Here is a 26,296-nt window from a genome sequence, read left to right as displayed (position 1 = left end):
TCTCTCTTAGACCTGAACATACGTAGACTAAGCCAGCCCCCTATTCTGTGTTTCTCTTTGCATTCCACCACTTGGGGCACTCTACCTTCTGCCAGAGTTTATACTTGACGTTTCTAAGATCAAACCTAAAATGTCACAAGCAGAGTTCAGAGGGGAAAAGGTGAGGTTGGAGCCCCTGGCTGGATTATGCCAGGTTTGTTTCTGAGTTACACCGGGTTCCTGGAAATCACCTGACATTTGGAGTTCTTTGAACAAATGAGCGGAGTAAACTAAAATGTAGGTAAACAGAAAATCTCTCTCTAATTGCAGGAGGACTGTCTCCCTTTCCTGCCCCCTCCAGCCTTATCCAAGGCCCAAGAAGAGGCGTGCTTCTCGACTATTCAACCACAGGCCAGTTGCCTGCTCCTGTCTCTTGCCCTTTACCCTTTGTAGGCAAACTCTGCACGCCCACTGGGGCCATGAAACGGGCTGGCCTGGGGGGCAGGCACTGAATGCTTTGGGGCTGGGTGTACTGGAGCAGAGGGAGGATGCCCACTCGGTGGGGTTCTTGATGATCTGATGGAGATTCTCGGCACTGCCTTGCCCCCTTGCTCCTCTGCTTGACGGAGCCCTGAATGAAACCACGCCTCCCAGACTCAGGATGGGGTCCCCATCACCTCCATCCATCCCACCCCAAGGCTCAGCATCACTGAATCAGGGTTCTGGGTGAAGCTTCACAGCAACAGCCTCATCATTCCCCCCACATTGGCAGCATCCACGGACCTGGGTCTGGCCGGATGCTTCCTCCCTTAAGGTGTGCCCAGCCCAGCCCAGGACCCTAAGGCCACATCCTACTTCTAGTCCAGGGACTTGGTCCTGAGTGCTAGTGCAGATGCAGGGACAGCCTCTGTCCCTGGTAGCCCTCTCTCTGGGGTAGGATCCAGCTCAGGGCTGGTCTGTGCACTGGAGCCTCTGCTGAAGGGCCCTATGCTCTGGATTAGACCAAAGCCCGACGCCACACATCAAGTTTTCTCTGTTGGATACTGTGCTTTTGTAGCCGGACTGCCTCTACCAAGGCTGGCCTCTTTGCCGTGATGTTTGCCGAGTCCCTGACCCACCTGAGCTCAGCTTCCCCCTCTATCCTGTGGCTCCAGCTCTCGGCATGCCCTGAGCTTTACCTTGTTTAAATGTCCTCAGCAGGTTGGGCTGAGTAAACCTCGAGGCTTTCTCCGAGTCTTCAAAGATAATAATTACCCCTGACATTGGTTGAGGGCTTTGTTTACAGAGGCTTTCACCTGACACCCTCTTCACATTCCACCGGGACCTCCTGTATTTCTTTGACATGAGAACAAAAAGCATTGCAAACATGGCCACTCAAAAGTCAAGTCCCCAGGGGCTTCCCTGGTGGCGCAGTGGTTGAGAGTCCGCCTGCCGATGCAGGGGACGTGGGTTCGTGCCCCGGTCCGGGAGGATCCCACAAGCCGCGGAGCGGCTGGGCCCGTGAGCCATGGCCGGTGAGCCTGCGCATCCGGAGCCTGTGCTCCGCAACGGGAGAGGCCACAACGGTGAGAGGCCTGCGTGCCGCAAAAAAAAAGAAAAAGTCAACTCCCTTTCTGTACTTTGTGCTTCTCAGGAAAGGGTAGTTTCCCTTCTATCACGGGGGTCTCACCTGAGATACCTCAGGTGGGTATTTCCTCCAGAACGTATCTACTGTGGCTTCATTACCTGAAGCTAAGTCTCTTTTAAATGAGCTGTTGTTAAGAGTCAAGAATTTAGATGATGACTAGGATTTCATACTTCTTCCATTACTTAAATCTTGTCCATCCTTCCAACACAGAACTTACCAGAATAGCTTCGTGTTGGCACACATGGGCTTAGACAGGTGTCGATTCTTATGGAAGAGACAGTGCTTTCCTCTCCGTAGTGAACACAGGAAGAATCCATCCCCTAACTTCCCTTCCGGTAAAGTGAGGCCAATGACTGCGTTCTGGCTGGTGACAGAGCAGCAATGTAGGCCTGGTACCCAAGACCTCCTGAGTGATCCCCCTTCCTTTCTCTCTCTTCTCTTCAGCTGGCTGGATAGAGAGGATCAAGCAGAGGCATCCAAGTCCCAAGTGCAAGAAGACTAGGTCCCGAGATCATTGCCTGGAAGGCCTCTGCCCCACATGCAATAGGACGTAAACGACAGCTAAATCTCTTATTTTGTTTTAACCACTAAGAATGGGAGTTATTTGTTACAGCACTTTCATTGACCAGTACAGCGCTGAGCCTAGTTCTAAAACTACGTGTAAGGTCTTGGGCAACACTGTTCTGAGCTTTCTCATCCGTATGAAACTTTCCTCGCAGGCTTTGCGGTCAGACGAGAAGAGCTTGGGATGCAGTCTTCCCAGGAAACAGCGTACCTGCCTGCACCAACTTACGCACCTGCTGACTTTCTAACTGTGGCTGCAGCAGATCAAGTGGCCGTGGTCCCACCTCAGGGCGTTTGTACTTGTTAGTCCTTCTGCTTGGGTCACTTTTCTCCCAGGTTCCATGGGTTCTTTCTCATCATTTAAGGCTAATCCTTTGCAACGTGTCCTCAAAGACATGGTGCCTCCAGTTCAGGCCGCGCCCTCGGCCTCCAGTTCTTTACCACAATTGTCCTATCACAATTTCTCATTGCATCTACCCCTCTCTGAACGCAGAGTATTTATGTATCGGTTTATAGGAATATTATCTATTAACATTATCCATTAACATTATTGTGTGCCAGGTACATGACAAGCACTCGGTAAACGGCCGTGCTTAATGATGAACCCACTGCATTGAGTCTCTGTGTACAGGTCCCTCTTTCCCAAGGTCAAGGACTAGGTCTTACTTATCTTTGCTTCCCGATAAACCTTGTATGGAAGAGATGACCAAGAAATGTCTGTGACGGGAGAGAAACTCAAATCGTGTCTTCGTTCTAGTGCATCCAAAGACCAACGAAACCATCCTTGTTCTAAAAAAAATTAAACCTTTTTATTAGTATATTTATTTTATATATAAAAGAAATACAAAAAAAGAAACACAAAGAAAACACTTTTATGGCAACTCGGACTTGTCGGTGCCTTCGGCTTGGGCTCCCGGCTCAGGCCCACTGGGTGTCAGCAAAGTCCGCCGGTTGTAATGGCCCTTGATGATGCCCGTGTTGTTGTTCTCATTCAGCAGCTGCTTCTGCCTTTGCCTGTTGAGGGACTGGACGAGGCCCAGGACGACCGCGGCCAAGGAGTACTGCCCGGGCAGTCTTCTCGGCGGCAGGATGAATGGGTTGGGTTGGACTCTTCCCAGGAGAAAGTACGTTTTGATTTTTCCTTCCTGTTCACTGATGCCCTTCACATAGATCTCCCCTCGGTAGTCAAAGGCAAAGCCCTGGTCCTTCAGGATGAGATAGGTCTCCTCTGGGACCTGGATTCTGCCACTGACTCCCGTGCTGTCCATTCGACTTGCCAGGTTCACGGTTTTGCCCCAAATGTCATACTGTGGTTTCTTAGCGCCGATAACGCCAGCTACCACTGAGCCGTGACTGATGCCTGTGGGTGAACCAGAGAAACAAGAGATGAGAGAAGAGCGACGTCAAGGAAGGGGCCACTCCCTGCCTGGGACAGTGACCCTTAAACGAAGGATGTGATCTCTGCGGATAAACTGCAGGGTACAGATCCAGCCTCAGTCACTTATTAGATGTGTGATCTGGGTTGGGTACTTAACAGATTTGGACCTCACTTCTCTCATCTGTCAAGTGGAAATAATGAAAGGACGCTGGTATGAGATGATATAGGTAAAGCCACTGGTATATTACCAGAAACCAGTGAATGCTCGAGAGACAATAATCATTACTCTCACATGGATGCTGACTTATCTTAACCTGCGGAACGGACAGGGCACTGATGTCGGGATGCTGGGATCGCCGCTTGCCTCTGTGGTCACAGTGCCCTGAGAGCTTGGGCAACACCTTTTCCTTCCCTGTCTTAGTCTACGTCCTCAGCAGCATTCCCTGGGTCCGTGGCCACAGCCTCCTAACACGCCTCCCTGGATCCCTGCTTGTCCTCCCGCAGACCAGACTCCACGCTGCTGCCGGAACCAGAGGGACTCTCTGATGCACGTCTGATCAAGTTACCACCCACTTCAACACCTGCCACAGCTCCTTTTGCCTATGGGCTAAAGCCCCGGCTCCTCAGGTTCACAATCTAGGGCTTCTCAGAGCTGGCTCTTGCCTAACTTGCCAGCCTCATTTTTGTCACCACCCTCTCCCTGCCCTTTGCACCGTCTCCATACTGCACTGCTCGAGTTCCCCTAACCTGCTGGCTTTTCCACCTCTGTGCCTCTGTCCCTGGCTTTCTCTCTGCTTGGACTGTCATTTACCCCCAATCCCACAGGTTATTTGGTAGATCACAATTTCAAGACCTCCTTCTTTAGGAAATACAGACTTTTTTTTAAAGGAATGACAGTATTCCACTAAACACATTCATGGGCATATATGTCTCCTTTTACTAGACTAAGGATTTCTCATTCATTCTACAAACATTGACTAGGCATCTACTATAAAGCAGACACTGTTCCAGGTATTGGGGCTATGGTGGGAAAGAAAAAAGACATAGCCCCGGCCCTCATGGAGCTTACCTTCTACTGGGGAGAGACAGAAAATAATTTTAAAAATGCAATATAGTATCAGTGAATGATAAAGGTGATAAAGAAAAACCAATCCGGTTAAAGGGATAGAAAAATAGAGAAGGGTGTATTTTGGAGTAGGGTGGTTAGGAAAGCCTTTTCTGAGCAGAGATCTAGAGAAAGTGATAGTATAAGCCATGCAGATATCTGGGTTAGATCATTCCAGGCAGAGGGAAAAGCAAGACACACACACACACACACACACACACACACACACACACACACGTATAAGATAGAACTGTGAACTTCGAGAAACAGCTCTTGCAGAATGCATGGGAATCACAAGGATGGACATTGCCCTAAAATTTGCAGAGCCCTTCCATAACCACTAGCCCATTCACATCTTTTCTTACTACTATGAGGTAGGCAGGGGAGGTAATAATATAACTCCCAGTTCACACATGAGGAAACTGACACTCAGAGGGGTTTAAACGACTTGCCCAAAGTCATAGAGCTGGTTACAGCAGACCCAAAACACAAAGTGAAAGGCCCAATCCCATTGGGAACATGATTTTCTAACCTCTGAACTATGCCAGGAGAATAATGTATCACACCAAGGGTTGGCCTTAATTCCAGCAACATCTCCTGAAATTACACAGCCTTTGTTCAAGGTTATAGTTCTGCTTTTTATTCCCAGTTCAATCATGTATTCAATGATTTCAGAAAGGACATGTAGGGTTGTTGGAAGATCTGGAAACAAGCCCTGAACACCCCATCCATAGATCAAAATATAAAAATACCACTTATTTATTCCAGTGAACAAAGGCATGTGACATTCCTTAGATCTGACAAGTCAGGCATGGGTATTACCTGACCCTTTATACTTGAAAGCTGCTAAGGGAGAACCAAGAAGGTAAAATGGCATGCCAGCCAGAGGATACCTAAGACATGAGGACGGCTGTAACATTTGTTTTAGGCCGCACGCTGGCCGCCAGAATGTCACTGGTCTCAGTCGGGGAATCCTGGAGTCGCTGCCAGGTTGACCATTTGGTTGTGTGGTTGTAGGCCAGTTACTCCCCTTCTCTGGGCCTGACTTTTCCCATCTGTAAAATGTGAACGTGGACTAGAGCAGGGGCTTTCAGACTATGCTTTAGGAGGCCCCCTCCAGACTCCGCAGAGATGCTGAAGAAATTAACAAGTTATACAAACTGTAGGTGTCTATTAACACATAGCCGTGACTGTTGTCATTTTGCACAAGGGAGTCCCTAAGCCCAAAGAAGGATGAGCTGTGTGGCCGAGTGAAGAGCTATAAAGCTAACTGCCTGTCCCTGGCTCAAGTCAGCATGTGACATCCCCAGGAACAGAATCCTCCTTTTGGCTCAGGGTGTTATCCAGGAGAACGGGAGAGTAACGCATTGACCTCCAGTATCTGGTGACGTAGAAGACGGGAGGAAACGATTGATTAGACAGCTACCTCTCTCATCAGGGCCTTGTGTGGGTGGGATTCTGGACAAGTTGGAGGAGAGGTGGCTGTGGTCTGTCAGTTGCTTGGTGTTTCTGCCCACAGGCCAAAATCCTTCCACTGCTTCCAGCATCTTGAGTGAGAGGAAGCCCAGACAGGCCTGTCCTTGGCCAGGTCACAGGCATTTTGTGGGAAAAAGCTCCCCTGGCTTGATGCCCAGGGCACGGGAGGGCTCGATAGAGCAAGGCCAGACAGCTCGGTGGGTCCCCGAGGTGCCACACTTCCAGCTGCTACTCACCAATCCGGAGCTCAAAATTGTTGAAAGAATGCTTGTTGATCTCCTGTATGCTTTCGGTCAGGGCGAGAGAGAAGTCGGCCAGGGCACACAGATGTTCCCACTTATCTTCACATTGCTGTAGCAAACATGAGACAAGAGGTCATTCGACGGGGCAAACAGGAGCATTGCTGCAGTAGGGGTCTGGTCTGTGTCCTACCTCACCCACACATGCCTTCAAGGGAAGTGAGCAGGTGTGTGAGCCCTGTCCACCTAAGTCAGTGTCCAAAAACACAGGGTACCAGGAAATTTGTTTCAGAGAGTGTAATATGTGTGACTCTCAGATTCCATTCCCCACCCCTACCCTTGTCTGTTCAAGTTGATGCTGTTCACTTGTATGTGTGTGTGTATGTGTGTACACACCCTTATGTTCATATATGTGAAGTTTCCAATCTAGGAACCATGTCTATTTCCTTTGAAGTACTCACAGTGTCTGTTTAATAGATGTTTCACATAGACATTTGCTCTCTGAACCTCAGTTTCCTCATCTATATAATGGGGATAAGCATAGTTGCCCTGCCTACCTCATGAGGACTGAATGAGATTGTGTATGTGAAAGAATTCTGTGCCCCTCTAGAGCAGAGGTTGGCAGTCAGTAAATGGCCAGATAGCAAGTGTTTTAGGCTTTGTGGGCCGTGTGGTCTTTGTCATGACTACCCAACACTGCCATTTTAGCCAGAAAGGAGCCATAGACAAAATATAAATGAGTGCATGTGGCTGTGTTCCAATAAAACTTTATTTACGAAAACAGATGGTGGATACATCAGATCACCAATATAGCAGTTGGGATGATGGTCTATCAGTATTTCCAAACTGAAGTCATTTTTTAATCAATAATTCTAATGCTAGCATCCAGTGTTTACACGTTCTACCATTGCCACCACATCAAACTAAAACCTATACAATGTTAATTATTTACATTTAAATTTGTTTGTGGAGGTGGCGATGCTGGGGAGAAAACACTTAAATTTTTCATTAGAAGCTCCTAAGTCAATGAGGCCTTGAAATACAATATTTGATATATGTTTGTGTATTTGTGTCTTGGGGGTATAATTTTAAATTATAACTACAGTATATACTCTGGTTTAATTATACTTCATTAAATTATTTATATGAAAGAATCATATCTAGGTTTCAAAGATTCACTTATATATTCCTTGACAGCTACTGGCCCAGTACAAAATCCATGTTTTCTATATTCACCCACACTGTTGCCAGCTGTACCTAACAGTTCCTTTTTTCAAAAAATGTATTTTATTAAAAAAGTTCTTTTTAACATCTTTATTGGAGTATAATGGCTTTGCATTATTGTTAGTTTCTGCTTTATAACAAAGTGAATCAGCTATACATATAGATATATCCCCATATCCCCTCCCTCTTGCGTCTCCCTCCCTCCCACCCTCCCTATCCCACCCCTCTAGGTGGTCACAAAGCACCAAGCTGATCTCCCTGTGCTATGCGGCTGCTTCCCACTAGCTGTCTATTTTACATTTGGTAGTGTATATATGTCCACGCCACTCTCTCACTTCATCCCAGCTTACCCTTCCCCCTCCCTATGTCCTTAAGTCCATTCTCTGCATCTGTGTCTTTATTCCTATCCTGCTCCTAGGCTCTTCAGAACCATTTTTTTTTAGATTCCATATATATGTGTTAGCATACGGTATTTGTTTTTCTCTTTCTGGCTTACTTCACTCTGTATGACAGACTCTAGGTCCACCCACTTCACTACAAATAACTCAATTCCGTTTCTTTTTGTGGCTGAGTAATATTCCATTGTATACATGTGCCACATCTTCTTTATCCATTCATCCGATGATGGACACTTAGGTTGTTTGCATCTCCGGGCTATTGTAAATAGAGCTGCAATGAACATTTTGGTACATGACTCTTTTTGAATTATGGTTTTCTCAGGGAATATGCCCAGTAGTGGGATTGCTGGGTCATATGGTAGTTCTATTTTTAGTTTTGTAAGGACCCTCCATACTGTTCTCCATAGTGGCTGTATCAATTTACATTCCCACCAACAGTGTTCCCTTTTCTCCACACCCTCTCCAGCATTTATTGTTTCTAGATTTTTTGATGATGGCCATTCTGACTGGTGTGAGATGATATCTCATTGTAGTTTTGATTTGCATTTCTCTAATGATTAGTGATGTTGAGCATCCTTTCATGTGTTTGTTGGCAATCTGTATACCTTCTTTGGAGAAATGTCTATTTAGGTCTTCTGCCCATTTTTGGATTGGGTTGTTTGTTTTTTGATATTGAGCTGCATGAGCTGCTTGTATATTTTGGAGATTAATCCTTTGTCGGTTGCTTCGTTTGCAAATATTTTCTCCCATTCTGAGGGTTGTCCTTTCGTCTTGTTTATGGTTTCCTTTGCTGTGCAAAAGCTTTTAAGTTTCATGAGGTCCATTTGTTTATTTTTGTTTTTATTTCCATTTCTCTAGGAGGTGGGTCAAAAAGGATCTTGCTGTGATGTATGTCATAGAGTGTTTTGCCTATGTTTTCCTCTAAGAGTTTTATAGTGTCTGGCCTTCCATTTAGGTCTTTAATCCATTTTGAATTTATTTTTGTGTATGGTGTTAGGGAGTGTTCTAACTTCATTCTTTTAGGTGTAGCTGTGCAGTTTTCCCAGGACCACTTATTGAAGAGGCTGCCTTTTCTCCATTGTATATTCTTGCCTCCTTTATCAAAAATAAGGTGACAATATGTGCGTGGGTTTATCTCTGGGCTTTCTCTCTTGTTCCATTGACCTATATTTCTGTTTCTGTTCCAGTACCATACTGTCTTGATGACCGTAGCTTGTAGTATAGTCTGAAGTCAGGGAGCCTGATTCCTTCAGCTCCATTTTTCTTTCTCAAGACTGCTTTGGTTATTTGGGGTCTCTTGGGTTTCCATATAAATTATGAAATTTTTTGTTATAGTTCTGGGAAAAATGCCATTGGTAGTACGGTAGGGGTTACATTGAATCCATAGGTTGCTTTGGGCACTATAGTCATTTTCACAATGTTGATTCTTCCAATCCAAGAACATGGTATATCTCTCCATCTGTTTGTATCATCTTTAACTTCTTTCATCAGTGTCTTATAGTTTTCTGCATACAGGTCTTTTGTCTCCTTAGGTAGGTTTATTCCTAGGTATTTTATTCTTTTTGTTGCAATGGTAAATGGGAGGGTTTCCTTAATATCTCTTTTAGATTTTTCATCATTAGTGTATAGGAATGCCAGAGATTTCTGTGCATTAATTTTGTATCCTGCTACTTTACCAAATTCATTGATTAGCTTTAGTAGTTTTCTGGTAGCACCTTTAGGATTCTCTATGTATAGTATCATGTCATCTGCAAACAGTGACAGTTTTACTTCTTCTCTTCTGATTTGGATTCCTTTTTTTTCTTTTTCGTCTCTGATTGCTGTGGCTAAAACTTCCAAAACTAAGTTGAATAATAGTGGTGAGAGTGGGCAACCTTGTCTTGCTTCTGATCTTAGTGGAAATGGTTTCAGTTTTTCACCATTGAGAACAATATTGGCTGTGGGTTTGTCATATATGGCCTTTATCTGGTTGAGGTTAAGTTCCCTCTATGCCTACTTTCTGGAGAGTTTTTATCATAAATAGGTGTTGAATTTTGTTGAAAGCTTTTTCTGCATCTACTGAGATTATCATATGGTTTTTATCCCTCAGTTTGTTAATATGGTGTATCACATTGATTGATTTGTGTATACTGAAGGATCCTTGCATTCCTGGGATAAACCCCACTTGATCATGGTCTATGATCCTTTAAATGTGCTGTTGGATTCTGTTTGCTAGTATTTTCTTGAGGATTTTTGCATCTAAGTTCATCAGTGATATTGGCCTGTAGTTTTCTTTTTTGTGACATCTTTGTGTGGTTTTGGTATCAGGGTGATGGTGGCCTCATAGAATGAGTTTGGGAGTATTCCTTCCTCTTCTATATTTTGGAAGAGTTTGAGAAGGATGGGTGTTAGCTCTTCTCTAAATGTTTGATAGAATTTGACTGTGAAGCCATCTGGTCCTGGGCTTTTGTTTGTTGGAAATTTTTAATCACAGTTTCAATTTCAGTGCTTGTGATTCGTCTGTTGATATTTTCCATTTCTTCCTGGTTCAGTCTCGGAAGGTTGTGCTTTTCTAAGAATTTGTCCATTTCTTCCAGGTTGTCCATTTTATTGGCATATATTTGCTTGTAGTAATCTCTCATGATCCTTTGTATTTTTGCAGTTTCAGTTGTTACTTCTCCTTTTTCATTTCTAATTCTGTTGATTTGAGTCCTCCCTTTTTTTCTTGACGAGTCTGGCTAATGGCTTATCAATTTTGTTTATCTTCTCAAAGAACCAGCTTTTAGTTTTATTGGTCTTTGTGATCGTTTCCTTCATTTCTTTTTCATTTATTTCTGATCTGATCTCTATGATTTCTTTCCTTCTGTTAACTTTGGAGTTTTCTTGTTTTTCTTCCTCTGATTGCTTTAGGTGTAAGGTTATGTTGTTTATTTGAGATTTTTCTTGTTTTCTGAGGTAGAATTGTATTGCTATAAACTTCCCTCTTAGAACTGCTTTTGCTGCATCCCATAGGTTTTGGGTTGTCGTGTTTTCATTGTCATTTGTTTCTAGGTATTTTTTGATTTCCTCTTTGATTTCTTCAGTGATCTCTTGGTTATTTAGTAGTGTATTGTTTATCCTCCATGTGTTTGTATTTTTTACAGATTTTTTCCTTGTAATTGATATCTAGTCTCATAGCATTGTGGTCGGAAAAGATACTTGATACGATTTCAATTTTCTTAAATTTACCAAGGCTTGATTTGTGACCGAAGATATGATCTATCCTGGAAAATGTTCCATGAGCACTTGAGAAGAAAGTGTATTCTGTTGTCTTTGGAAGGAATGTCCTATAAATATCAGTTAAATCCATCTTGTTTAATGTACCATTTAAAGCTTGTGTTTCCTTATTTATTTTCATTTTGATTGAACTGTCCACTGGTGAAAGTGGGGTGTTAAAGTCTCCTAGTATTATCGTGTTACTGTCGATTTCCCCTTTTGTGGCTGTTAGCATTTGCCTTATGTATTGAGGTGCTCCTATGTTTGGTGCATAAATATTTACAATTGTTGTATCTTCTTGGATTGATCCCTTGATCATTATGTAGTGTCCTTCTTTGTCTCTTATAATAATCTTTATTTTAAAGTCTATTTTGTCTATTGTTACACCAGCTTTCTTTTGATTTCCATTTGCATGGAATATCTTTTTCCATCCCCTCACTTTCAGTCTGTTTGTGCCCCTAGGTCTGAAGTGGGTCTCTTGTAGACAGCATATATCCGGGTCTTGTCTTTGTATCCATTCAGCCAGTCTATGTCTTTGGGTTGGAGCATGTAATCCATTTACATTTAAGGTAATTATCGATATGTATGTTCCTATTACCATTTTCTTAATTGTTTTGGGTTTGTTACTGTAGGTCTTTTCCTTCTCCTGTGTTTCCTGCCAGAGAAGTTCCTTTAGCATTTGTTGTAAAGCTGGTTTGGTGGTGCTGAATTCTCTTAGTTTTTGCTTATCTGTAAAGGTTTTAATTTCTCTATCTAATCTGAATGAGATCCTTGCTGGGTAGAGCCATTTGGTTGTAGGTTTTCCCTTTCATCACTTTAAATATGTCCTGCCCGTCCCTTTTGGCTTGCTGAGTTTCTGCTGAAAGATCAGCTGTTAACCTTATGGGGATTCCCTTGTATGTTATTTGTAGCTTTTCCCTTGCTGCTTTTAATATTTTTTCTTTGTATTTAGTTTTTGATAGTTTGATTAATATGTGTCGTGGCGTGTTTCTTCTTGGATTTATCCTATATGGGACTCACTGCACTTCCTGGACTTGACTATTTCCTTTCCCATATTAGGGAAGTTTTCAACTGTAATCTCTTCCAATATTTTCTCAGTCCCTTTCTTTTTCTCTTCTTCTTCTGAAACCCCTATAATTCGAATGTTGTTGTGTTTAATGTTGTCCCAGAGGTCTCTGAGACTGTCCTCAATTCTTTTCATTCTTTTTTCTTTATTCTGCTTTGCTGTAGTTATTTCCACTATTTTATCTTCCAGGTCACTTATCCGTTCTTCTGCCTCAGTTATTCTGCTATTGATTCCTTCTAGAGAATTTTTAATTTCATTTATTGTGCTGTTCATCATTGTTTGTTTGCTCTTTAGTTCTTCTAGGTCCTTGTTAAACGTTTCTTGTATTTTCCCCATTCTATTTCCAAGATTTTGGATCATCTTTACTATCATTACTCTGAATTCTTTTTCAGGTAGACTGCCTATTTCCACTTCATTTGTTTGGTCTGGTGGGTTTTTACCTTGCTCCTTCATCTTCTGTGTATTTCTCTGTCTTCTCATTTTGCTTTACTTACTGTGTTTGGGGTCTCCTTTTCACAGGCTGCAGGTTCATAGTTCCTGTTGTTTTTGGTGTCTGCCCCCAGTGGGTACGGTTGGTTCAGTGGGTTGTGTAGGCTTCCTGGTGGAGGGGACTGGTGCCTGTGTTCTGGTGGATGAGGCTGGATCTTGTCTTTTTGGTGGGCAGGACCACGTCCAGTGGTGTGTTTTAGGGTGTCTGTGAACTTATTATGATTTTAGGAAGCCTCTCTGCTAATGGGTGGGGTTGGGTTCCTGTCTTGCTAGTTGTTTGGCATAGGCTTCTCCAGCACTGTGGCTTGCTGTTTGTTGAGCGGAGCTGGGTCTTAGCGTTGAGAGAGAGATCTCTGGGTGAGCTCTCGCCAATTGATGTTACGTGGAGCCAGGAGGTGTCTGGTGGTCCAATGTCCTGAACTCAGCTCTCCCACCTCAGAGGCTCAGGCCTGACACCCGGCCGGAGCACCAAGACCCTGTCAGCCACATGGCTAGGTACGTGGGGAGTTTCTTGCCTTTTGGGAAGTCTGAGGTCTTCTGCCAGCATTCAGTAGGTGTTCTGCAGTAGTTGTTCCACATGTAAATGTATTTTTGATGTATTTGTGGAGAGGAAGGTGATCTCCACATCTTACTCCTCCACCATCTTGAAGGTCCTCCACAATTCCCTTTTTGATCACATTTCACTTCCTTTCTACAAATTCTAACCATGCCCACCATTTAAGAACTGATTTAACTGTCATTACTTTTTGATAGTATTTTATTGTAAAATATAAACCTATTTGTATATTTTTAACACTGGAAATATTTGACAAAGCTCAGATTCTTTACCATAATAATAAAGTCATTTTAATGAACTTGTTGTATAATGATTTAACTCTCCCTAACTGTTAAACATTTACTAAGCAGGACTAACCAAGTCTTCAATAGATAGTACTATTACATACATGCCGTGCCTGTAAAGATACGGCATGATGGTAATATCTAGGATACTAGTGTGTCTATTTGAGAGGACCATTGCTGAAAAGAGATATTTCAAATTTTCTTGGTATAGGATTTGAAATGTGTAGCAATTTGCAATGAGATTTGTTATTAGAGGCAAAAATGTCACCAATCCTTTTTGTAATTTGGAAGCACTTAGGTCACTCTCTCTATATTATTATACTTCTTTGCTCTCCCAACTCTTTGCTTACATTTTTTAGCTTAGACTGCACACTGGCCTGCAACTGTTAATTTACATCTCTGCCAGTCCCTAGGCTGTGAATAACATAAGGGCAAAATATGATTTAGTCATCTTTGGGTCCTGAGTTACTGGCACACCTATAGAGTTCAACTAGACAACACTTGCATTTCATAAGAATGTTTAAATTTAAAGAGGTTAAGTGATTTGCCTCAGAAAATAAAACTGCATGTTGACAACAACAAAAAACAGAAACAAACAAACAAACAAAAAAACAGATGGTGGGCTGGATTTGGCCTGGGGGATGTGTTTCTGGACCCCTGTGGTAGAGTGATGTGCACATGTACCTAATGACTATAAAGGTTTCTTCTCAGATAGTCTTGGAATAGTTCTAGGTTTTTAGTTGGAAAGTGAGCAAAGAAGAATGAGGAGGAATGAGGATTCCTCTCCCTGGCCGCTTATGCCCATTTCCATAGAGCATTTATGGAGGACCTACCAGGTGCAAGACTTTGTGTGGCTAGCATGACTCTATTTCAGGTAATTCAGCCATGGGCCCTGGAAGGTGGATGCTAGTTTCCCACTTAACACTGGTGTCTGGCACAGTCACCTCTCAAAAAAGCAGAGCTATTATTATTATTACTTTTGGAGGAGAAAACAAAAGTAAGAATAAAACAGGCTGGGATCAGGGGTTTAGTAACACCCACAATTAAATCATAACCAGGGTATTTCTTGGTCCTGATTTTGTTCATCTAGTGAACAGCGAGGTTCAGAATGAAGACTAGAGGCTTCTCAATCATAAGGAAGCATCAGTACACCCAGTAAACCCTGCTTACCTCAGGAGTACAGGTACCGCACACGCCTAGAATATCCACTTCATCGGATTTTCTCCCTACCTGTCCCCAGGTTTCCTGGTGATGACAGCCCCACCACCTTCAGCAACCTGACCAGAGTAAGGTCCCTGCCATAGGCTGTGGCTGAGTGCAAAGCATTCCTTTACCTGTTTTTCAGGTGACAGGCCTGACACGGCCATGTAGGTGCTGCCAATGGTCTTAATCTTTTCAATGTCTTGAAACCGGTCTTCACCAAGCAGCTGAAACAGATTCAGGCAACAGTGTCAGTCCTGGTATTTGTGCTCCCCCTGGGGCTCCTGGCAACAGGCCCCTGGCTCACAGTGAGGACCACCTCAGACTGGTTTAGCATCCTTGAGGTAGCCGCTCTTCTCTCTGAGAATCAAACATTCAGGCTCTCAACAGATATCTATTGAGCACCTGCTAAGTGCCAAGTGCCGAGATGGGTGTGACCAGATACTCTTAGATCTGTTTCTAAGAATCTTTGAAATAAACAAAGCTATCTTATTAGTTTAAAGAAGAAATTGCCAATATTCCCAAATCCATCAACACATCCTTTTGGCTTTACTCTCAGCATGCATGTAAAAATCTTAGCATTTCCTGCCAGTACCCTGGTCTAAGCCACCATTAGTTTACACCTGGTTATTGTATTGCAATAACGTACCTAATCCCAGTCTTTACCTCCACACTCCCAGCATGGCAGCCAGAGTGATCCTGTTTAAATGGAAGTCAGACCATGTCCCTGCTCTGTGGCTTCCCGTTCTACTCAGGGTCAAAGCCAGAGTCTTCACCATGCCCTGAAAGACCTGCCACGCCCTGTCCCCTTCCCTCACCCTGTTCCAGCCACACTGACCTCCTTGCTGATCCTAACAAGCGAAGCCTGTTTCTGCCTCAGGACCTTTGCACTTGCTGTTCCCCTGTTGGGACGCTCTTCCTTCAGACAACTACATGGCTCATCCCTCACCTCTTCCAGGTCTTTCCTCAAATGTCATCCCAGTGGAGTCTTGCTGATCACCCCATGCAAAACCGAACACAATATCCTGTCCCCACATACATATTCTCATCTTCTTCCTGCTTTATCTTCTCTCTTTAGCACTTACCCCTGACTGTGCTTATTTATTGTCATCTTTCCTACTAAAATGTAAAATTCCTGGAGGCAGGTATTTTTGCCTGTCGTATTTACTACTCAGCACCTAGACAGAGCCTAGCACACAGTAGGGATGGATGAATACCTGTATGGAAGAATGAGTACCATCCTTGCCATTTCCTCCATCCTCACCTGCAGTTTGGATTTTAATGCCAAGGAAGGGAAACATTGGTCTCTTATTTAGCAACTGTGCTAAGAGAATAATGCTCTCTCTGCTTGTCCCCCCACCTCAAAAGTCCATGTCTTAGTCCCTGGAACCTATGGATATGTTACCTTACGTAGTAAAAAGGACATTGCAGATGTGATTAAGTGAATGATTTTGTGATGGGGCAATTTCCTGGGTTATCTGTGTGGGCTTGTAATAGGGAAGAACAAATATGACTCCATATCAGATCCGTTTCTTTTACTTTAACCTTTGTATTCTATTGCTTTTGCTATAAGTTAATCACTAAAGTGATGCTGCCTATAGGCTTAAAGTATACATAATGGCCCATCTCCAGGAACCCTGCCTCTCATGCCTGAGGGTGAAGCTAAAATACCTTACTTTAAGCTCACAGGAAACATCCTGACCAGGCCCACCTATGAATGGCTGCAGGAAAGAGGAAATTAACACATCCCCTCTGGAGTCTGGCAGGAACCAGGGCATATGCAACAATGTACTGCTTTCTTTTCTTTTTACTTTGCCTCCTTACTTCCCCCTCTTTCTTCTATAAAAGAAACTAGCACCCAAACCCAGGCAAGATGGTTCTTTAGGACACTAGTCCACCACCTTCTCTGTCTGCTGGCTTTCTGAATAAAGTTGTTATTTCTTGTCCCAGCAACCCGTCTCTCCATTTATTGGCCTGTCGTGTGGCAAGCAGTATGAGCTTGGACTCAGTAATGGGCTCAATGTAATCACAAGGGTTCTTGTAAGTGAAAGAGGAAGGCAGGAGGCAGAGAAGATGTGATGGAGCAAGCAGAAGTCAGAGTGATATGATTGCTGCCTTTAAAGACAGAGAAAGGGGCCACAAGCCAAGCAGGACGGGGGCCTTTAGAAGCTGGAAAAGGCAAAGAAAGAATTCTCCCCTGGAGCTTCCGGAAGCAACACTGCCCTGCTGACACCTTGATTAGCCCTGTGAGATCCATTCTGGATTCTGACCTCGAATCTATAAGAGGATGAATTGCTGTTATTTCCAGCCACTAACTTTGTGGTCATTTGTTACGGCAGCCGTGGGAAGCTAATTCAGCAACTATTGGCTGAGCTTCTACAATGTCTGATGAACAAGACACATGAGGTCCTAGCCATCATGGAACCAACAGCCCAGGCAGGGGTGTCCGATGTTAGATAAATCATCACACTAACAGGTGTCCTAGCTCAATTTTAGTAAAGTTTATGGTGGAAACATACCGGGAGTAGGAATAAAGAGGATGGATGATTTTGATAAAATCTGGAGCATCTGGGACCACTTCCCTGAGTAAGTGATTTCCAATTTCAGTTGTGAAGAGTGAGGGGGGTTTTTCTAGCAGTGGAGTTTGTGTAGTAGGAGGTGGGGAGCATGGAAAGGGTTGGCAGGGGCATCCAGACATGCCTTTGGCTGCCCACCTGCCTCCCTCTGCCCGCTTACAGCTGCACTTCCCCAGGGTCCTGGGGGAAGATGAAACTCTTCCTTCCTCTCCTCTTCGGAACTACTTGGGTGAGGGCCAGTTTCAGGTCCAGGCAAAGCTACCTCCTCTTCAGAAGTTGATCAGGAGTCAGCAAGAGGCTTCGCTATTTCATTTACTAACCACACGGCAACTTTATCCACTCTCTAGCTAAAAGCCTCAGGAGTCATAGTGGGGTTCCTAATCAGCCCCTTGTTCATCCTCTAGTCCGCGTGGAGACCCGAGATGTGAGAGGGCTCTTCAGCCTTCGAAGAGGCCGGGGCGGGGGCGGGGGTTGAGGAGCCCTGGTGCTGGGCTGTTGCAGACCCAGTCCTGGAGCATGTGCTCCGGGCAATGTTCAGCCTTCCTCGGAGCCAAGTTCCTGTGGCAATTGCATCAGCAAGAAGAGCAGTATGGTTACTGACGGGTGTCTGGCTGGAGCTTAGTGAGGGCCGAATCTAGAGGGTCTCTTTTGACCCAAAGAAAGAAGGCAAGTCTGGGTGACCCAAGGACCCACGTGAGAAAGGCTGACAGTGCTTGGGGTTGGCAAGCCAGGGAAAGCCTTTTTTTTTCCCCTTCCTGTCTTTTCTTTCTTCCTTCTCCTCTGCTTCCTCTCTTCTTCTTCCTCCCCTTTGCCCCTCTTCTTTTTCTTCCTCCTTCTCGTCTCTGCTTCTCCTCTCTCTCCTCTTTCAGCTCTTCCCATCTCTCCTTTTTCCTCCTCCTGGTCTAGAGCTGAGCTTCCTGGACCAATTCCTTCTCTAAGCCTCTCCTACTTCCCTCTGCAAACACCCATCTCTACCACTAGGGGCGCTGTCCCCCCATCGCTTTATTGGGAAGACTCCAGGGTATCTATCGATACAGTTTGGACCACCAAGATACAGACTTGCTTCACATTTATTTATTTCAGTTTAAAAACATGGAAGTGAGAATTTTGGGGATATGCGGTGCTATAGATTTTAAAATAAAACAAAGCTTGACGTCTCAACCTTCAGTCAGATTGAGCTTTTTACTAGAGTTATTTAAAAAAAAAATTTTGGGGGTCTTCCCTTGTGGCGCAGTGGTTGAGAGTCCGCCTGCCGATGCAGGGGACACGGGTTCGTGCCCCGGTCCGGGAAGATCCCACGTGCCGCGGAGCGGCTGGGCCCGTGAGCCATGGCCACTGAGCCTGTGCGTCCAGAGCCTATGCTCCGCAACGGGAGAGGCCACAGCAGTGAGGGGCCCGCGTACCGCAAAAAAAAAAATAAATAAATAAAAAAAATTTGGAAGTATGTTTTGGATCGGACTAGTCCACCATCACCTTACTATTTGCCAGATGGTTTCTGTCTCCTATGAGTTAATTAGTTGACTACTCACTTTAGTGAGCATCTGTTATAAGCATCTCTTATGTTCTAGGCAGAGTAGGAGGGCCTGGGGACTTAACAGAATACATAAGAGTATACTTTTTTTTTGGTTCTTTGCGGTACGCGGGCCTCTCACCGTTGTGGCCTCTCCCGTTGCGGAGCACAGGCTCCGGACGCGCAGGCTCAGCGGCCATGGCTCACGGGCCCAGCCACTCCGCGGCACGTGGGATCTTCCCGGACCGGGACACGAACCCGTGTCCCCTGCATCGGCAGGCGGACTCTCAACCACTGCACCACCAGGGAAGCCCAAGAGTATAATTTTTATCTTCACGAGTTAATGGCTTAGCACAGAGAATGGGATAAAGGTATCATTACCACAGAATCACCCTCCATTCTCCACATTGAAAGGCCCTCTATACACGTGTACTTACCACTGACTCCTTGTGTAAAGGGAACTCATAGTCACTCTCTCACTGGACTGTGAATCCATGAAAGGCAAGAAGTGACTGTGTCTTATTTATCTTGACTCCCATCCTCATTCCTAGGACAACTAAAACGGCCATTGTTGAGTTTATGACTCCAAAACCAGCACCATGAAATGCCAGTTAAGTGAAGATCAACGCACATGGTGATTAAAAATCCAAACAGTATGGCGGACCTCGGTTCAAAACTTGGCTTTGCCACTTAGTGGTGTGCGACAGTGGGCCCTCTTGGTGTCTCTGAATCTCAGCTTTGCTTATTTATAAAATGAAGGCTAATAATTCCTACCCTGTGGCTTTGGTGTGAGGGATAAACAACAACTAAATGTTATATATGGAAAAAGTCAACATGTGGTAGACACCTGCGGAGATTAGTAAGAGGGGTCTCTGCCCCAGAACTAAGAGGCAGATTTGTAAACTGAAGGGTTTCATGCTCTATGATGGAAGAGTTTTCAGAGTGTAAGTTTTTCATTGAAAAAAGGGTGACAACGTTTACCTGGGTAGAGGGGGGAATTAGAAGAGGCTTCACAAGTAGAGATGATGTTTGAATTGACTGTTAAATGAGTTCTAGGTTTTCTGCTGGCTGTGGAACCAAGGGAGAGAGGACGGGGTACGGTGAAGGTGGCATCATTTCTAGGCGGAAAGAGCAGTATGTGAAACCGCCAGGTGGGCTTGTGATGGCTTCTAAGTAGGGAGATGGTGCTGGATGGTGGACCAGGTGGCATATGGCGGGAGGTAAGGCTGGAGAGGATGCAGGAACAGTAAGTGCAAAGCCTCGGAGGCCTTCTGAGAAACTGGCAAAGGGAGACACCAATGGGTTTTGGGTTTCAAAGGAATGTGACAAAATACTCCAGCTTTTGGTGGTTGGTGATGGTCGGATGCAGGAGGGTGAATGGTAAGACGACTGTGGTCATGCAGGTGAGAAACGATATGGCCTAAAGCAAGATAAGGGCAGCTTTGACTGTGAGGTGGTGAGGGGACTCCACAGGACTGTCTAGATGGAAGGTGGGGATTAAGGGAGAGAACTTTGTCTAGGGTGATGGAGTAGATGCCGTTGGTACCCAACTCAGCTCTCCTTTATGGGGTCATCCTCCAGGGTGCCATCAGGGCTGGCTGCTGACAATGTATTGCTGTACCCATTCTTCGGGAAGAGCCCTGGAAGCCCCCTGGCTGGTGATGCCTGGGAGATCACACATACCCACCAGGGCAGCCCATGGCCAATGGCTGACCAATACAGGTGTACAAAAGGCTTGACTCAGTGGCAACCACTCTGTGGTACCACTTATACTCCTGCGCTCCCTGGGGAATCAGGCTGAGGCTGCTAGACGTTAGCTGAACCCACCTTTTTGCTTGGCTTCTTCCCTGGCATTTTCTCAATCACTCACTAACCTCCCATCTCAGGTTTAGGCATGTGGATGGACACAGGTGTCCTACTTCAAGCTGGGGTGTGAAGAGGGGAGGAGACCCACTCCTGCTAAGTCTATTGATGTAAATAAAGTTCAGCATGAGTATCCCCCTTGTTCCTGGAAACTGGAAGAAGAAAGTACCATCTGGGGTATGTTTATATTTTGATTAGGTCTCTGACCAAATGCTAATTGATGGTTTTATCGTAATTTGAGCAGATGGAGAAATGTCCCCATCAGTGCCCAGTCTCTGTGATGCCAGTGCCTGCACTGGCCTCCGATCAAGTCCTGGTTTTGCCATTTGCTAGTTATGTGACATTGGCTTAAGTTTCTAACCTCTTTGAAGCTCACATTCCTGATCCTCCAGGAGCGAAGACAGACAGGGTTTATCTTGTGTGATAATTGTGTTAACTAAATTAGATGATACCTGTTTGTGTTTACAATGCAGTCTGGAATTCTTTAAGTGCAGAAATCGGTTACAATGAACAACACAATGCTATGACAACACTGATGCTTATTTGTGATTGTAAATTTCTCGGGCTTCTGTTTACCTCATCGAAGTCGGCAATGATCTCATTCAGCAGGCGTAGGCATTCCACTCCTTGGTTGTTCATTTCAGTCTGAGAGTAGAAGTCTGCAAACCCTGGGATGGAGGCAAACATCACCCCAACAGCATCATAGGATTGAGAATACAGCTCCTGGACAGAGAGACACACAGAGGGAGCCAGAAACAGTCATCAGAGGTGAGGGTCTGCAGTGACGCTCCCCGTGTGTACCTGCCCCTGCAGGCATGCACAGGTACCCACAGAGAGGACAGAGAATGGGGGCTCTGACATCATCTCATCGACACCTTAGCCTCGTCACCACGTGGGCTGCGACCATTGAAAATTCATGGTCTCCGGCCTCAGCTGGGCCCAGGGTTCCGCCTGCCCATCCTTTTGTCCTCGGTCAGCTTCCTTTTCTGTTCTCCCCAGTGGCTATAGTCCCAACACACACCACTCTCCTTAACTTCACTGTCCGCTTGATTCCCCTCAGTAGATGATCTTGTCTCTGAGGCTCTCACGTTCCAAACTCATACAATCAGGTAGTTCACTGTATTTTCATCTCCCCTGTTTCAACTCCAGACAAAGCATTTTCCCTTCTCCCGATGAAGATCAATGCTTCTTCCTCATCTCTCGATCCCCCTCTAACTTCTTCAGCAACGTCCTCCTACAGTGGATCCTTTTCTTTCTTCTTTCTTTCTCCTCTCCTCCTCCACTTCCTGTAAGTGTCTCCTATAAGGAGACACAAGGTGCCCCGGAGCCTGCAGACACTTGTGCCTACCAGCCTATCTCTCTTCATTCTCACCCGTACTTCTCAAACGAGTTTTCTCCACTGCCTGTTCCTACTTCTCTCCATGTCCATTCACATCTCAGGCTGAAACGAAATGAAACTGGAGCAGGTCAGACTGCCAGACAAAATGGGAAAACCTCTACACGAACCCCTGTCCAAGTCTTCCTGGACGCTCTTGCGTGTGGTGATCACAGCCAAGTTCATAAATCTCCCGACTTTCTAGTTATACCGCATCTGTTTTCCTTGTGCCTGGCCCCTTCACGGATTTATTTTTTGCTTATCTACTGTCTTAAATGTTGGTGATTGCTACGGTTCTGTCCTTGACTCACTGCGTGGTTCAAAGTTGACATACTTCCCTGGGCTATCTCGTTCACTCTCAGCCTTTCACGTGTGAGTCTCTAAAATCCTATTTCCAAGTCGGTTCTCCTTGGGCTTCAAGCTCCTGTGTCTCAGGCTGGGCTGCCCTTGCACTCCTCAAATCATAAATGCTGCACCTGAACGCATTTCCTCTCCACCTAGAACTGTTCCTGATACTTCATTCTCTGACTCAGTTGGTGGCACCAGCATTGACAAGTCATCAAAGTTAGAAACCCTCAGAGTCAACCTTGACTCTTTCTTCCCCATCATATTCAGATTCAACAAATTACCAAGGCTGCCTGGGTTTCTTTGTCTCCTAAATAATTTTTTCTAACCCTCCCATCATTTCTTTCTATCAGGCCCTTCCTGTTTTCCTCCTTGACTATTAATATGAGAGCCTAGTCCTGGGTTCAGGACTGGTCTTATCTCATCCAAAGGCATGTTCCGTATGGCAGCCAGAGTGATATTTCAATGATACAATATTGACCACGGCTCTCCTATTCTTAAAGCCCTCCAACTGCCCTCGGGACAAAGCCCTCGGGACACATGAGCACGACATATATTCACATATTCCTGCACTCCCCTCCTCCTGTCTCTTCAGCTTCATTGCCTGCAATTCCCTGTGTTGGACCTTGTGTCCCAGAAACACCGAAGCATTTGTACTTTTGGTGCCCACTGTAGCGGACGCTGTACGTGCCCGGTCTGCTTTCTCTCTTCCAAGGTCCGGCAGTCAGCCAGCCCTTGCGTTGCTTTGCATGGAGTTTTTCTGTGGCCACTGGAGGGCACTCTGCCCACGTGAGCTGCAGGCTGAACGCTCCGGGAAATCAATGCCCCCCTCAGGAGCTGCTCTTAACAAATGACTGATGGGAACAGGTGTAGAGTCCTCAGCAACTTCACGCCTTGGGCCAGATAACTCTGAGGGATGCTTTCTACACCATTGTCCGAATTCTCCACTGGGATTCAGCTCCAGTCGCCCACAGAGGTAACTAGTCTGATAATGCCTCATTAACGGGTACTTTCCTTTCCGGACCTTCCTTCTTACTCTCCTGTCTACCTGGGTGGGTTTCCTGGGACCACTTCCAAGCAAATTACTTGCACTCGAATCTTTGTCTGAAGGTATGCTTCTGGAAGAAGCGAAACGAAGACGCACACGCTTCAATGCTTTCATTTTTTACCATCTGTCCCTGGATGGGATATGTCCTTCCTTCCTTGCAATAGCATCCCCAACCAGGCTAACTCTTGTTTTCTGCCTTCACTAGCCACCTAGGTACCCTGTCTTCCTACAGACCTTCCCAGACTCACTGATGGGGGCAGGAGGCTGACTCGGGCTGTGGCAGCACCTGGGTAACTCTACACAGAGCCCTCACCACCTGCATTATTGCCTTTAAAATGTCCATCTCTTCCTTTATGTGTGGAGTCTGCGAGGGCAAAGACTCCATGCCATTTATATCTTAGTTCTTTCAAATCATCCAATTAGTATGCCTTGGATGCCTGCAATGTAATGCATGCCCTATACAGGGTCTGGTACGAGGTAAACATTCAACATTTTGTTGAGTTAATGACTCCTTAGCCTGTGTAGGAAACGTTAAAGCTTACGAAGCACTTTCATATGAATTCAATGCTTTAGCCCTTGCAATTACCCTGTGAAGTAGGTACGATGATTATATCCACTCTACAGATAAGGAAGATGAACAGGGAGGAGTTAAGACATTGGGATCATGCTGTTGGTAGCGGAAGACAGGGAGCTAAAGACGTGCAGGGTCTTCCTCACTCTGCATACCTGGGTGAAAGATGGTGTCCCTGATTCACGATCAGTTGACTTGAGCTAAACTGTAGATGGATCTGAATGGATGCTTTCATTAGTCCTTGTTCAAAAGAGCAGAGGTGGGGGCTTCCCTGGTGGCGCAGTGGTTGAGAGTCCGCCTGCCGATGCAGGGGACGCGGGTTCGTGCCCCGGTCTGGGAGGATCCCACATGCCGCAGAGCGGCTGGGCCCGTGAGCCATGGCCGCTGAGCCTGTGCGTCCGGAGCCTGTGCTCCGCAACGGGAGAGGCCACAACAGTGAGAGGCCCGCATACCGCAAAACAAACAAACAAACAAACAAAAAAACCACAAAGGAGCAGAGGTGGCTGGTGACCAGCTGATTTGGGTTGGGTTGCGGGACAGTGTGGATTGTAGCCTAGGAGCAGAGCAATGGTACAAGGCTTTCTGAGGCTGGGCCATTCACCTTGGCCTTGAACAATGGAGTGATACTGCAGGAGGAGTCTGACTGTCTGCTGTATGGGTCCAAGGACCTGCATAAGCAAACCTACAGAACCGCATCCTCCAAATGGCTGTGATATGGTGGGGAAAAAAATCTCTGTTTACTCCGTTTCCTATTGTATTAGTTTGCTCCAGCTGCCTAACAAGGTGCCACAGACTGGGTGGCTTAAGTATCACGAGTTTATTTTCTCACAGTTCTGGGGTCTTGGAAGTCTAAGATCAAGGTGTTGGCAGGGTTGGTTCCTCCGGAGGATGCTCCCCATGGCTTACACGTGGCCTTCTTCTCCCTGTACCTTCATATGGTGTCTCTTCGATGTGTGTCTGTGTCCTAATTTCCTCTTCTTATAAGGGCACCAGGCACATTAGACGACCTCATTCTCCTTCCCCCGCCCTCGGATCTCCTACCCAGTGTCCCCCATTGACGACCCCCAGCTGGGTGTCAGAGGGCTTGCAAGGTCGTTGACGTGGCCCATGCAGGTCGGTCTCGCCCCCTCCAAGCCAGCAGGGAGAAGGGGGTGGGGGGACTTGGAGGGGCACATGGGAGAGCTCCAGCCACCTGCCCACACCTTTAAAGATGTCCCCATCAATGGACTTGCTCCGATCAACCACTTGGAGTGTGCCATCTGTTTCTTTCTATTTTTGGTTCAAAGAAGATAAAAACACTGTAAACTGGGGAGGGATGGATGAGTATAGAAGACTATTATTGTTTTATCGTCATCCGCCTCTGGCTGGATGTACAGGTTTGGGCTTCGCAGAGGATTCTGAGTGTATGAACGCTTCCCCCTCCGCCCCCGACTCGGAAGCCAAGGTGAAGACTTTGGTCTCCTCTTTGCACAGGGAAGCATCTGAGTCCAGTCCTTCACCGGCCCAAGCCTGGCTGATTCCAAGCCCTGTGTGTCTTATACTAAGTTAAGCCACCTCTCTGCAGGGGAGGAACCATCTCTGAGACTGTTGCCCTTATTGCATCCTCAGGTCTCCACTCAAACGTCATGTCCTCAGAGAGACCTTCCATGACCCCCCAGTGTAAATGCCCCCTCTTCACACATGCTGTTCCCTTATTTAGCTTCTTCTACCCTCGCAGAACTTAGCACTACCAGGCTCTATGTTACATATTTATGCGTCTGTTTTCCCAGGAGAACATGTGCCTCATAACAGAAAGGACCTTGCCTTATTTGTTCACCGTTTGAACCCCAGGATCTAGAATTAACTCCTGGCACATGGTTGGCCCTCAAGAAATCCTAGCTGGACGAATGACTGAATGAGTGGGTGAGAGGTGGGGCTGGGAGTGGGAAAAAGTAGAAAAAGTAATGACGGCTCATAATTGTCAGAAATAATAATAGCAACAACCGGGATGCTCGTAAAATGTGCCAAACCCCACTTGAGCCCTTTACGCACAATAACACATGTAAAGGTTGTAACATACAGTTGGGAAGTACTGTTACTTTGGAGATGAGGAAAATGAAGTCCGGAGAGGTTCACCACTTGTTCATGGTCACAAAATAATGAGAGGAAGAGCCAGGACGGAGTGCAAGGCACCAGACTTTCAAGTGCAC

General features: G+C 45.6%; 1 protein-coding gene across 2 annotated transcripts in view; it reads right to left on the bottom strand.

Moving 5' to 3' along the window:
- Nucleotides 1–2,954: 2,954 nt before the first annotated feature.
- The window catches only part of ADCY8 (adenylate cyclase 8), a 218,166-nt gene continuing 194,824 nt past the window's right edge, over nt 2,955–26,296 (bottom strand). The window contains exons 15-18 of one of the 2 annotated variants that reach the window (XM_029222774.1): nt 21,345–21,491; nt 14,954–15,046; nt 6,366–6,480; nt 2,955–3,530 (exon numbers count right to left, since the gene is read on the bottom strand). In XM_029222774.1, the coding sequence (XP_029078607.1) occupies nt 3,043–3,530; nt 6,366–6,480; nt 14,954–15,046; nt 21,345–21,491 (843 nt within the window). In that variant the 3' untranslated portion in view covers nt 2,955–3,042. The remainder of the gene's footprint in view (nt 3,531–6,365; nt 6,481–14,953; nt 15,047–21,344; nt 21,492–26,296) is intronic. The other variant, XM_029222775.1, reaches the window with a different exon arrangement.

This window comes from Monodon monoceros, unplaced genomic scaffold (genome assembly GCF_005190385.1).
Source record: "Monodon monoceros isolate NGI ecotype Baffin Bay Population unplaced genomic scaffold, NGI_Narwhal_1 Super_Scaffold_14, whole genome shotgun sequence".
Classification (NCBI taxonomy): Eukaryota; Metazoa; Chordata; class Mammalia; order Artiodactyla; family Monodontidae; genus Monodon; species Monodon monoceros.
The sequence above is the reverse complement of the archived record's forward strand: the minus strand, read 5'-3'. Positions and strand labels throughout refer to the sequence as shown.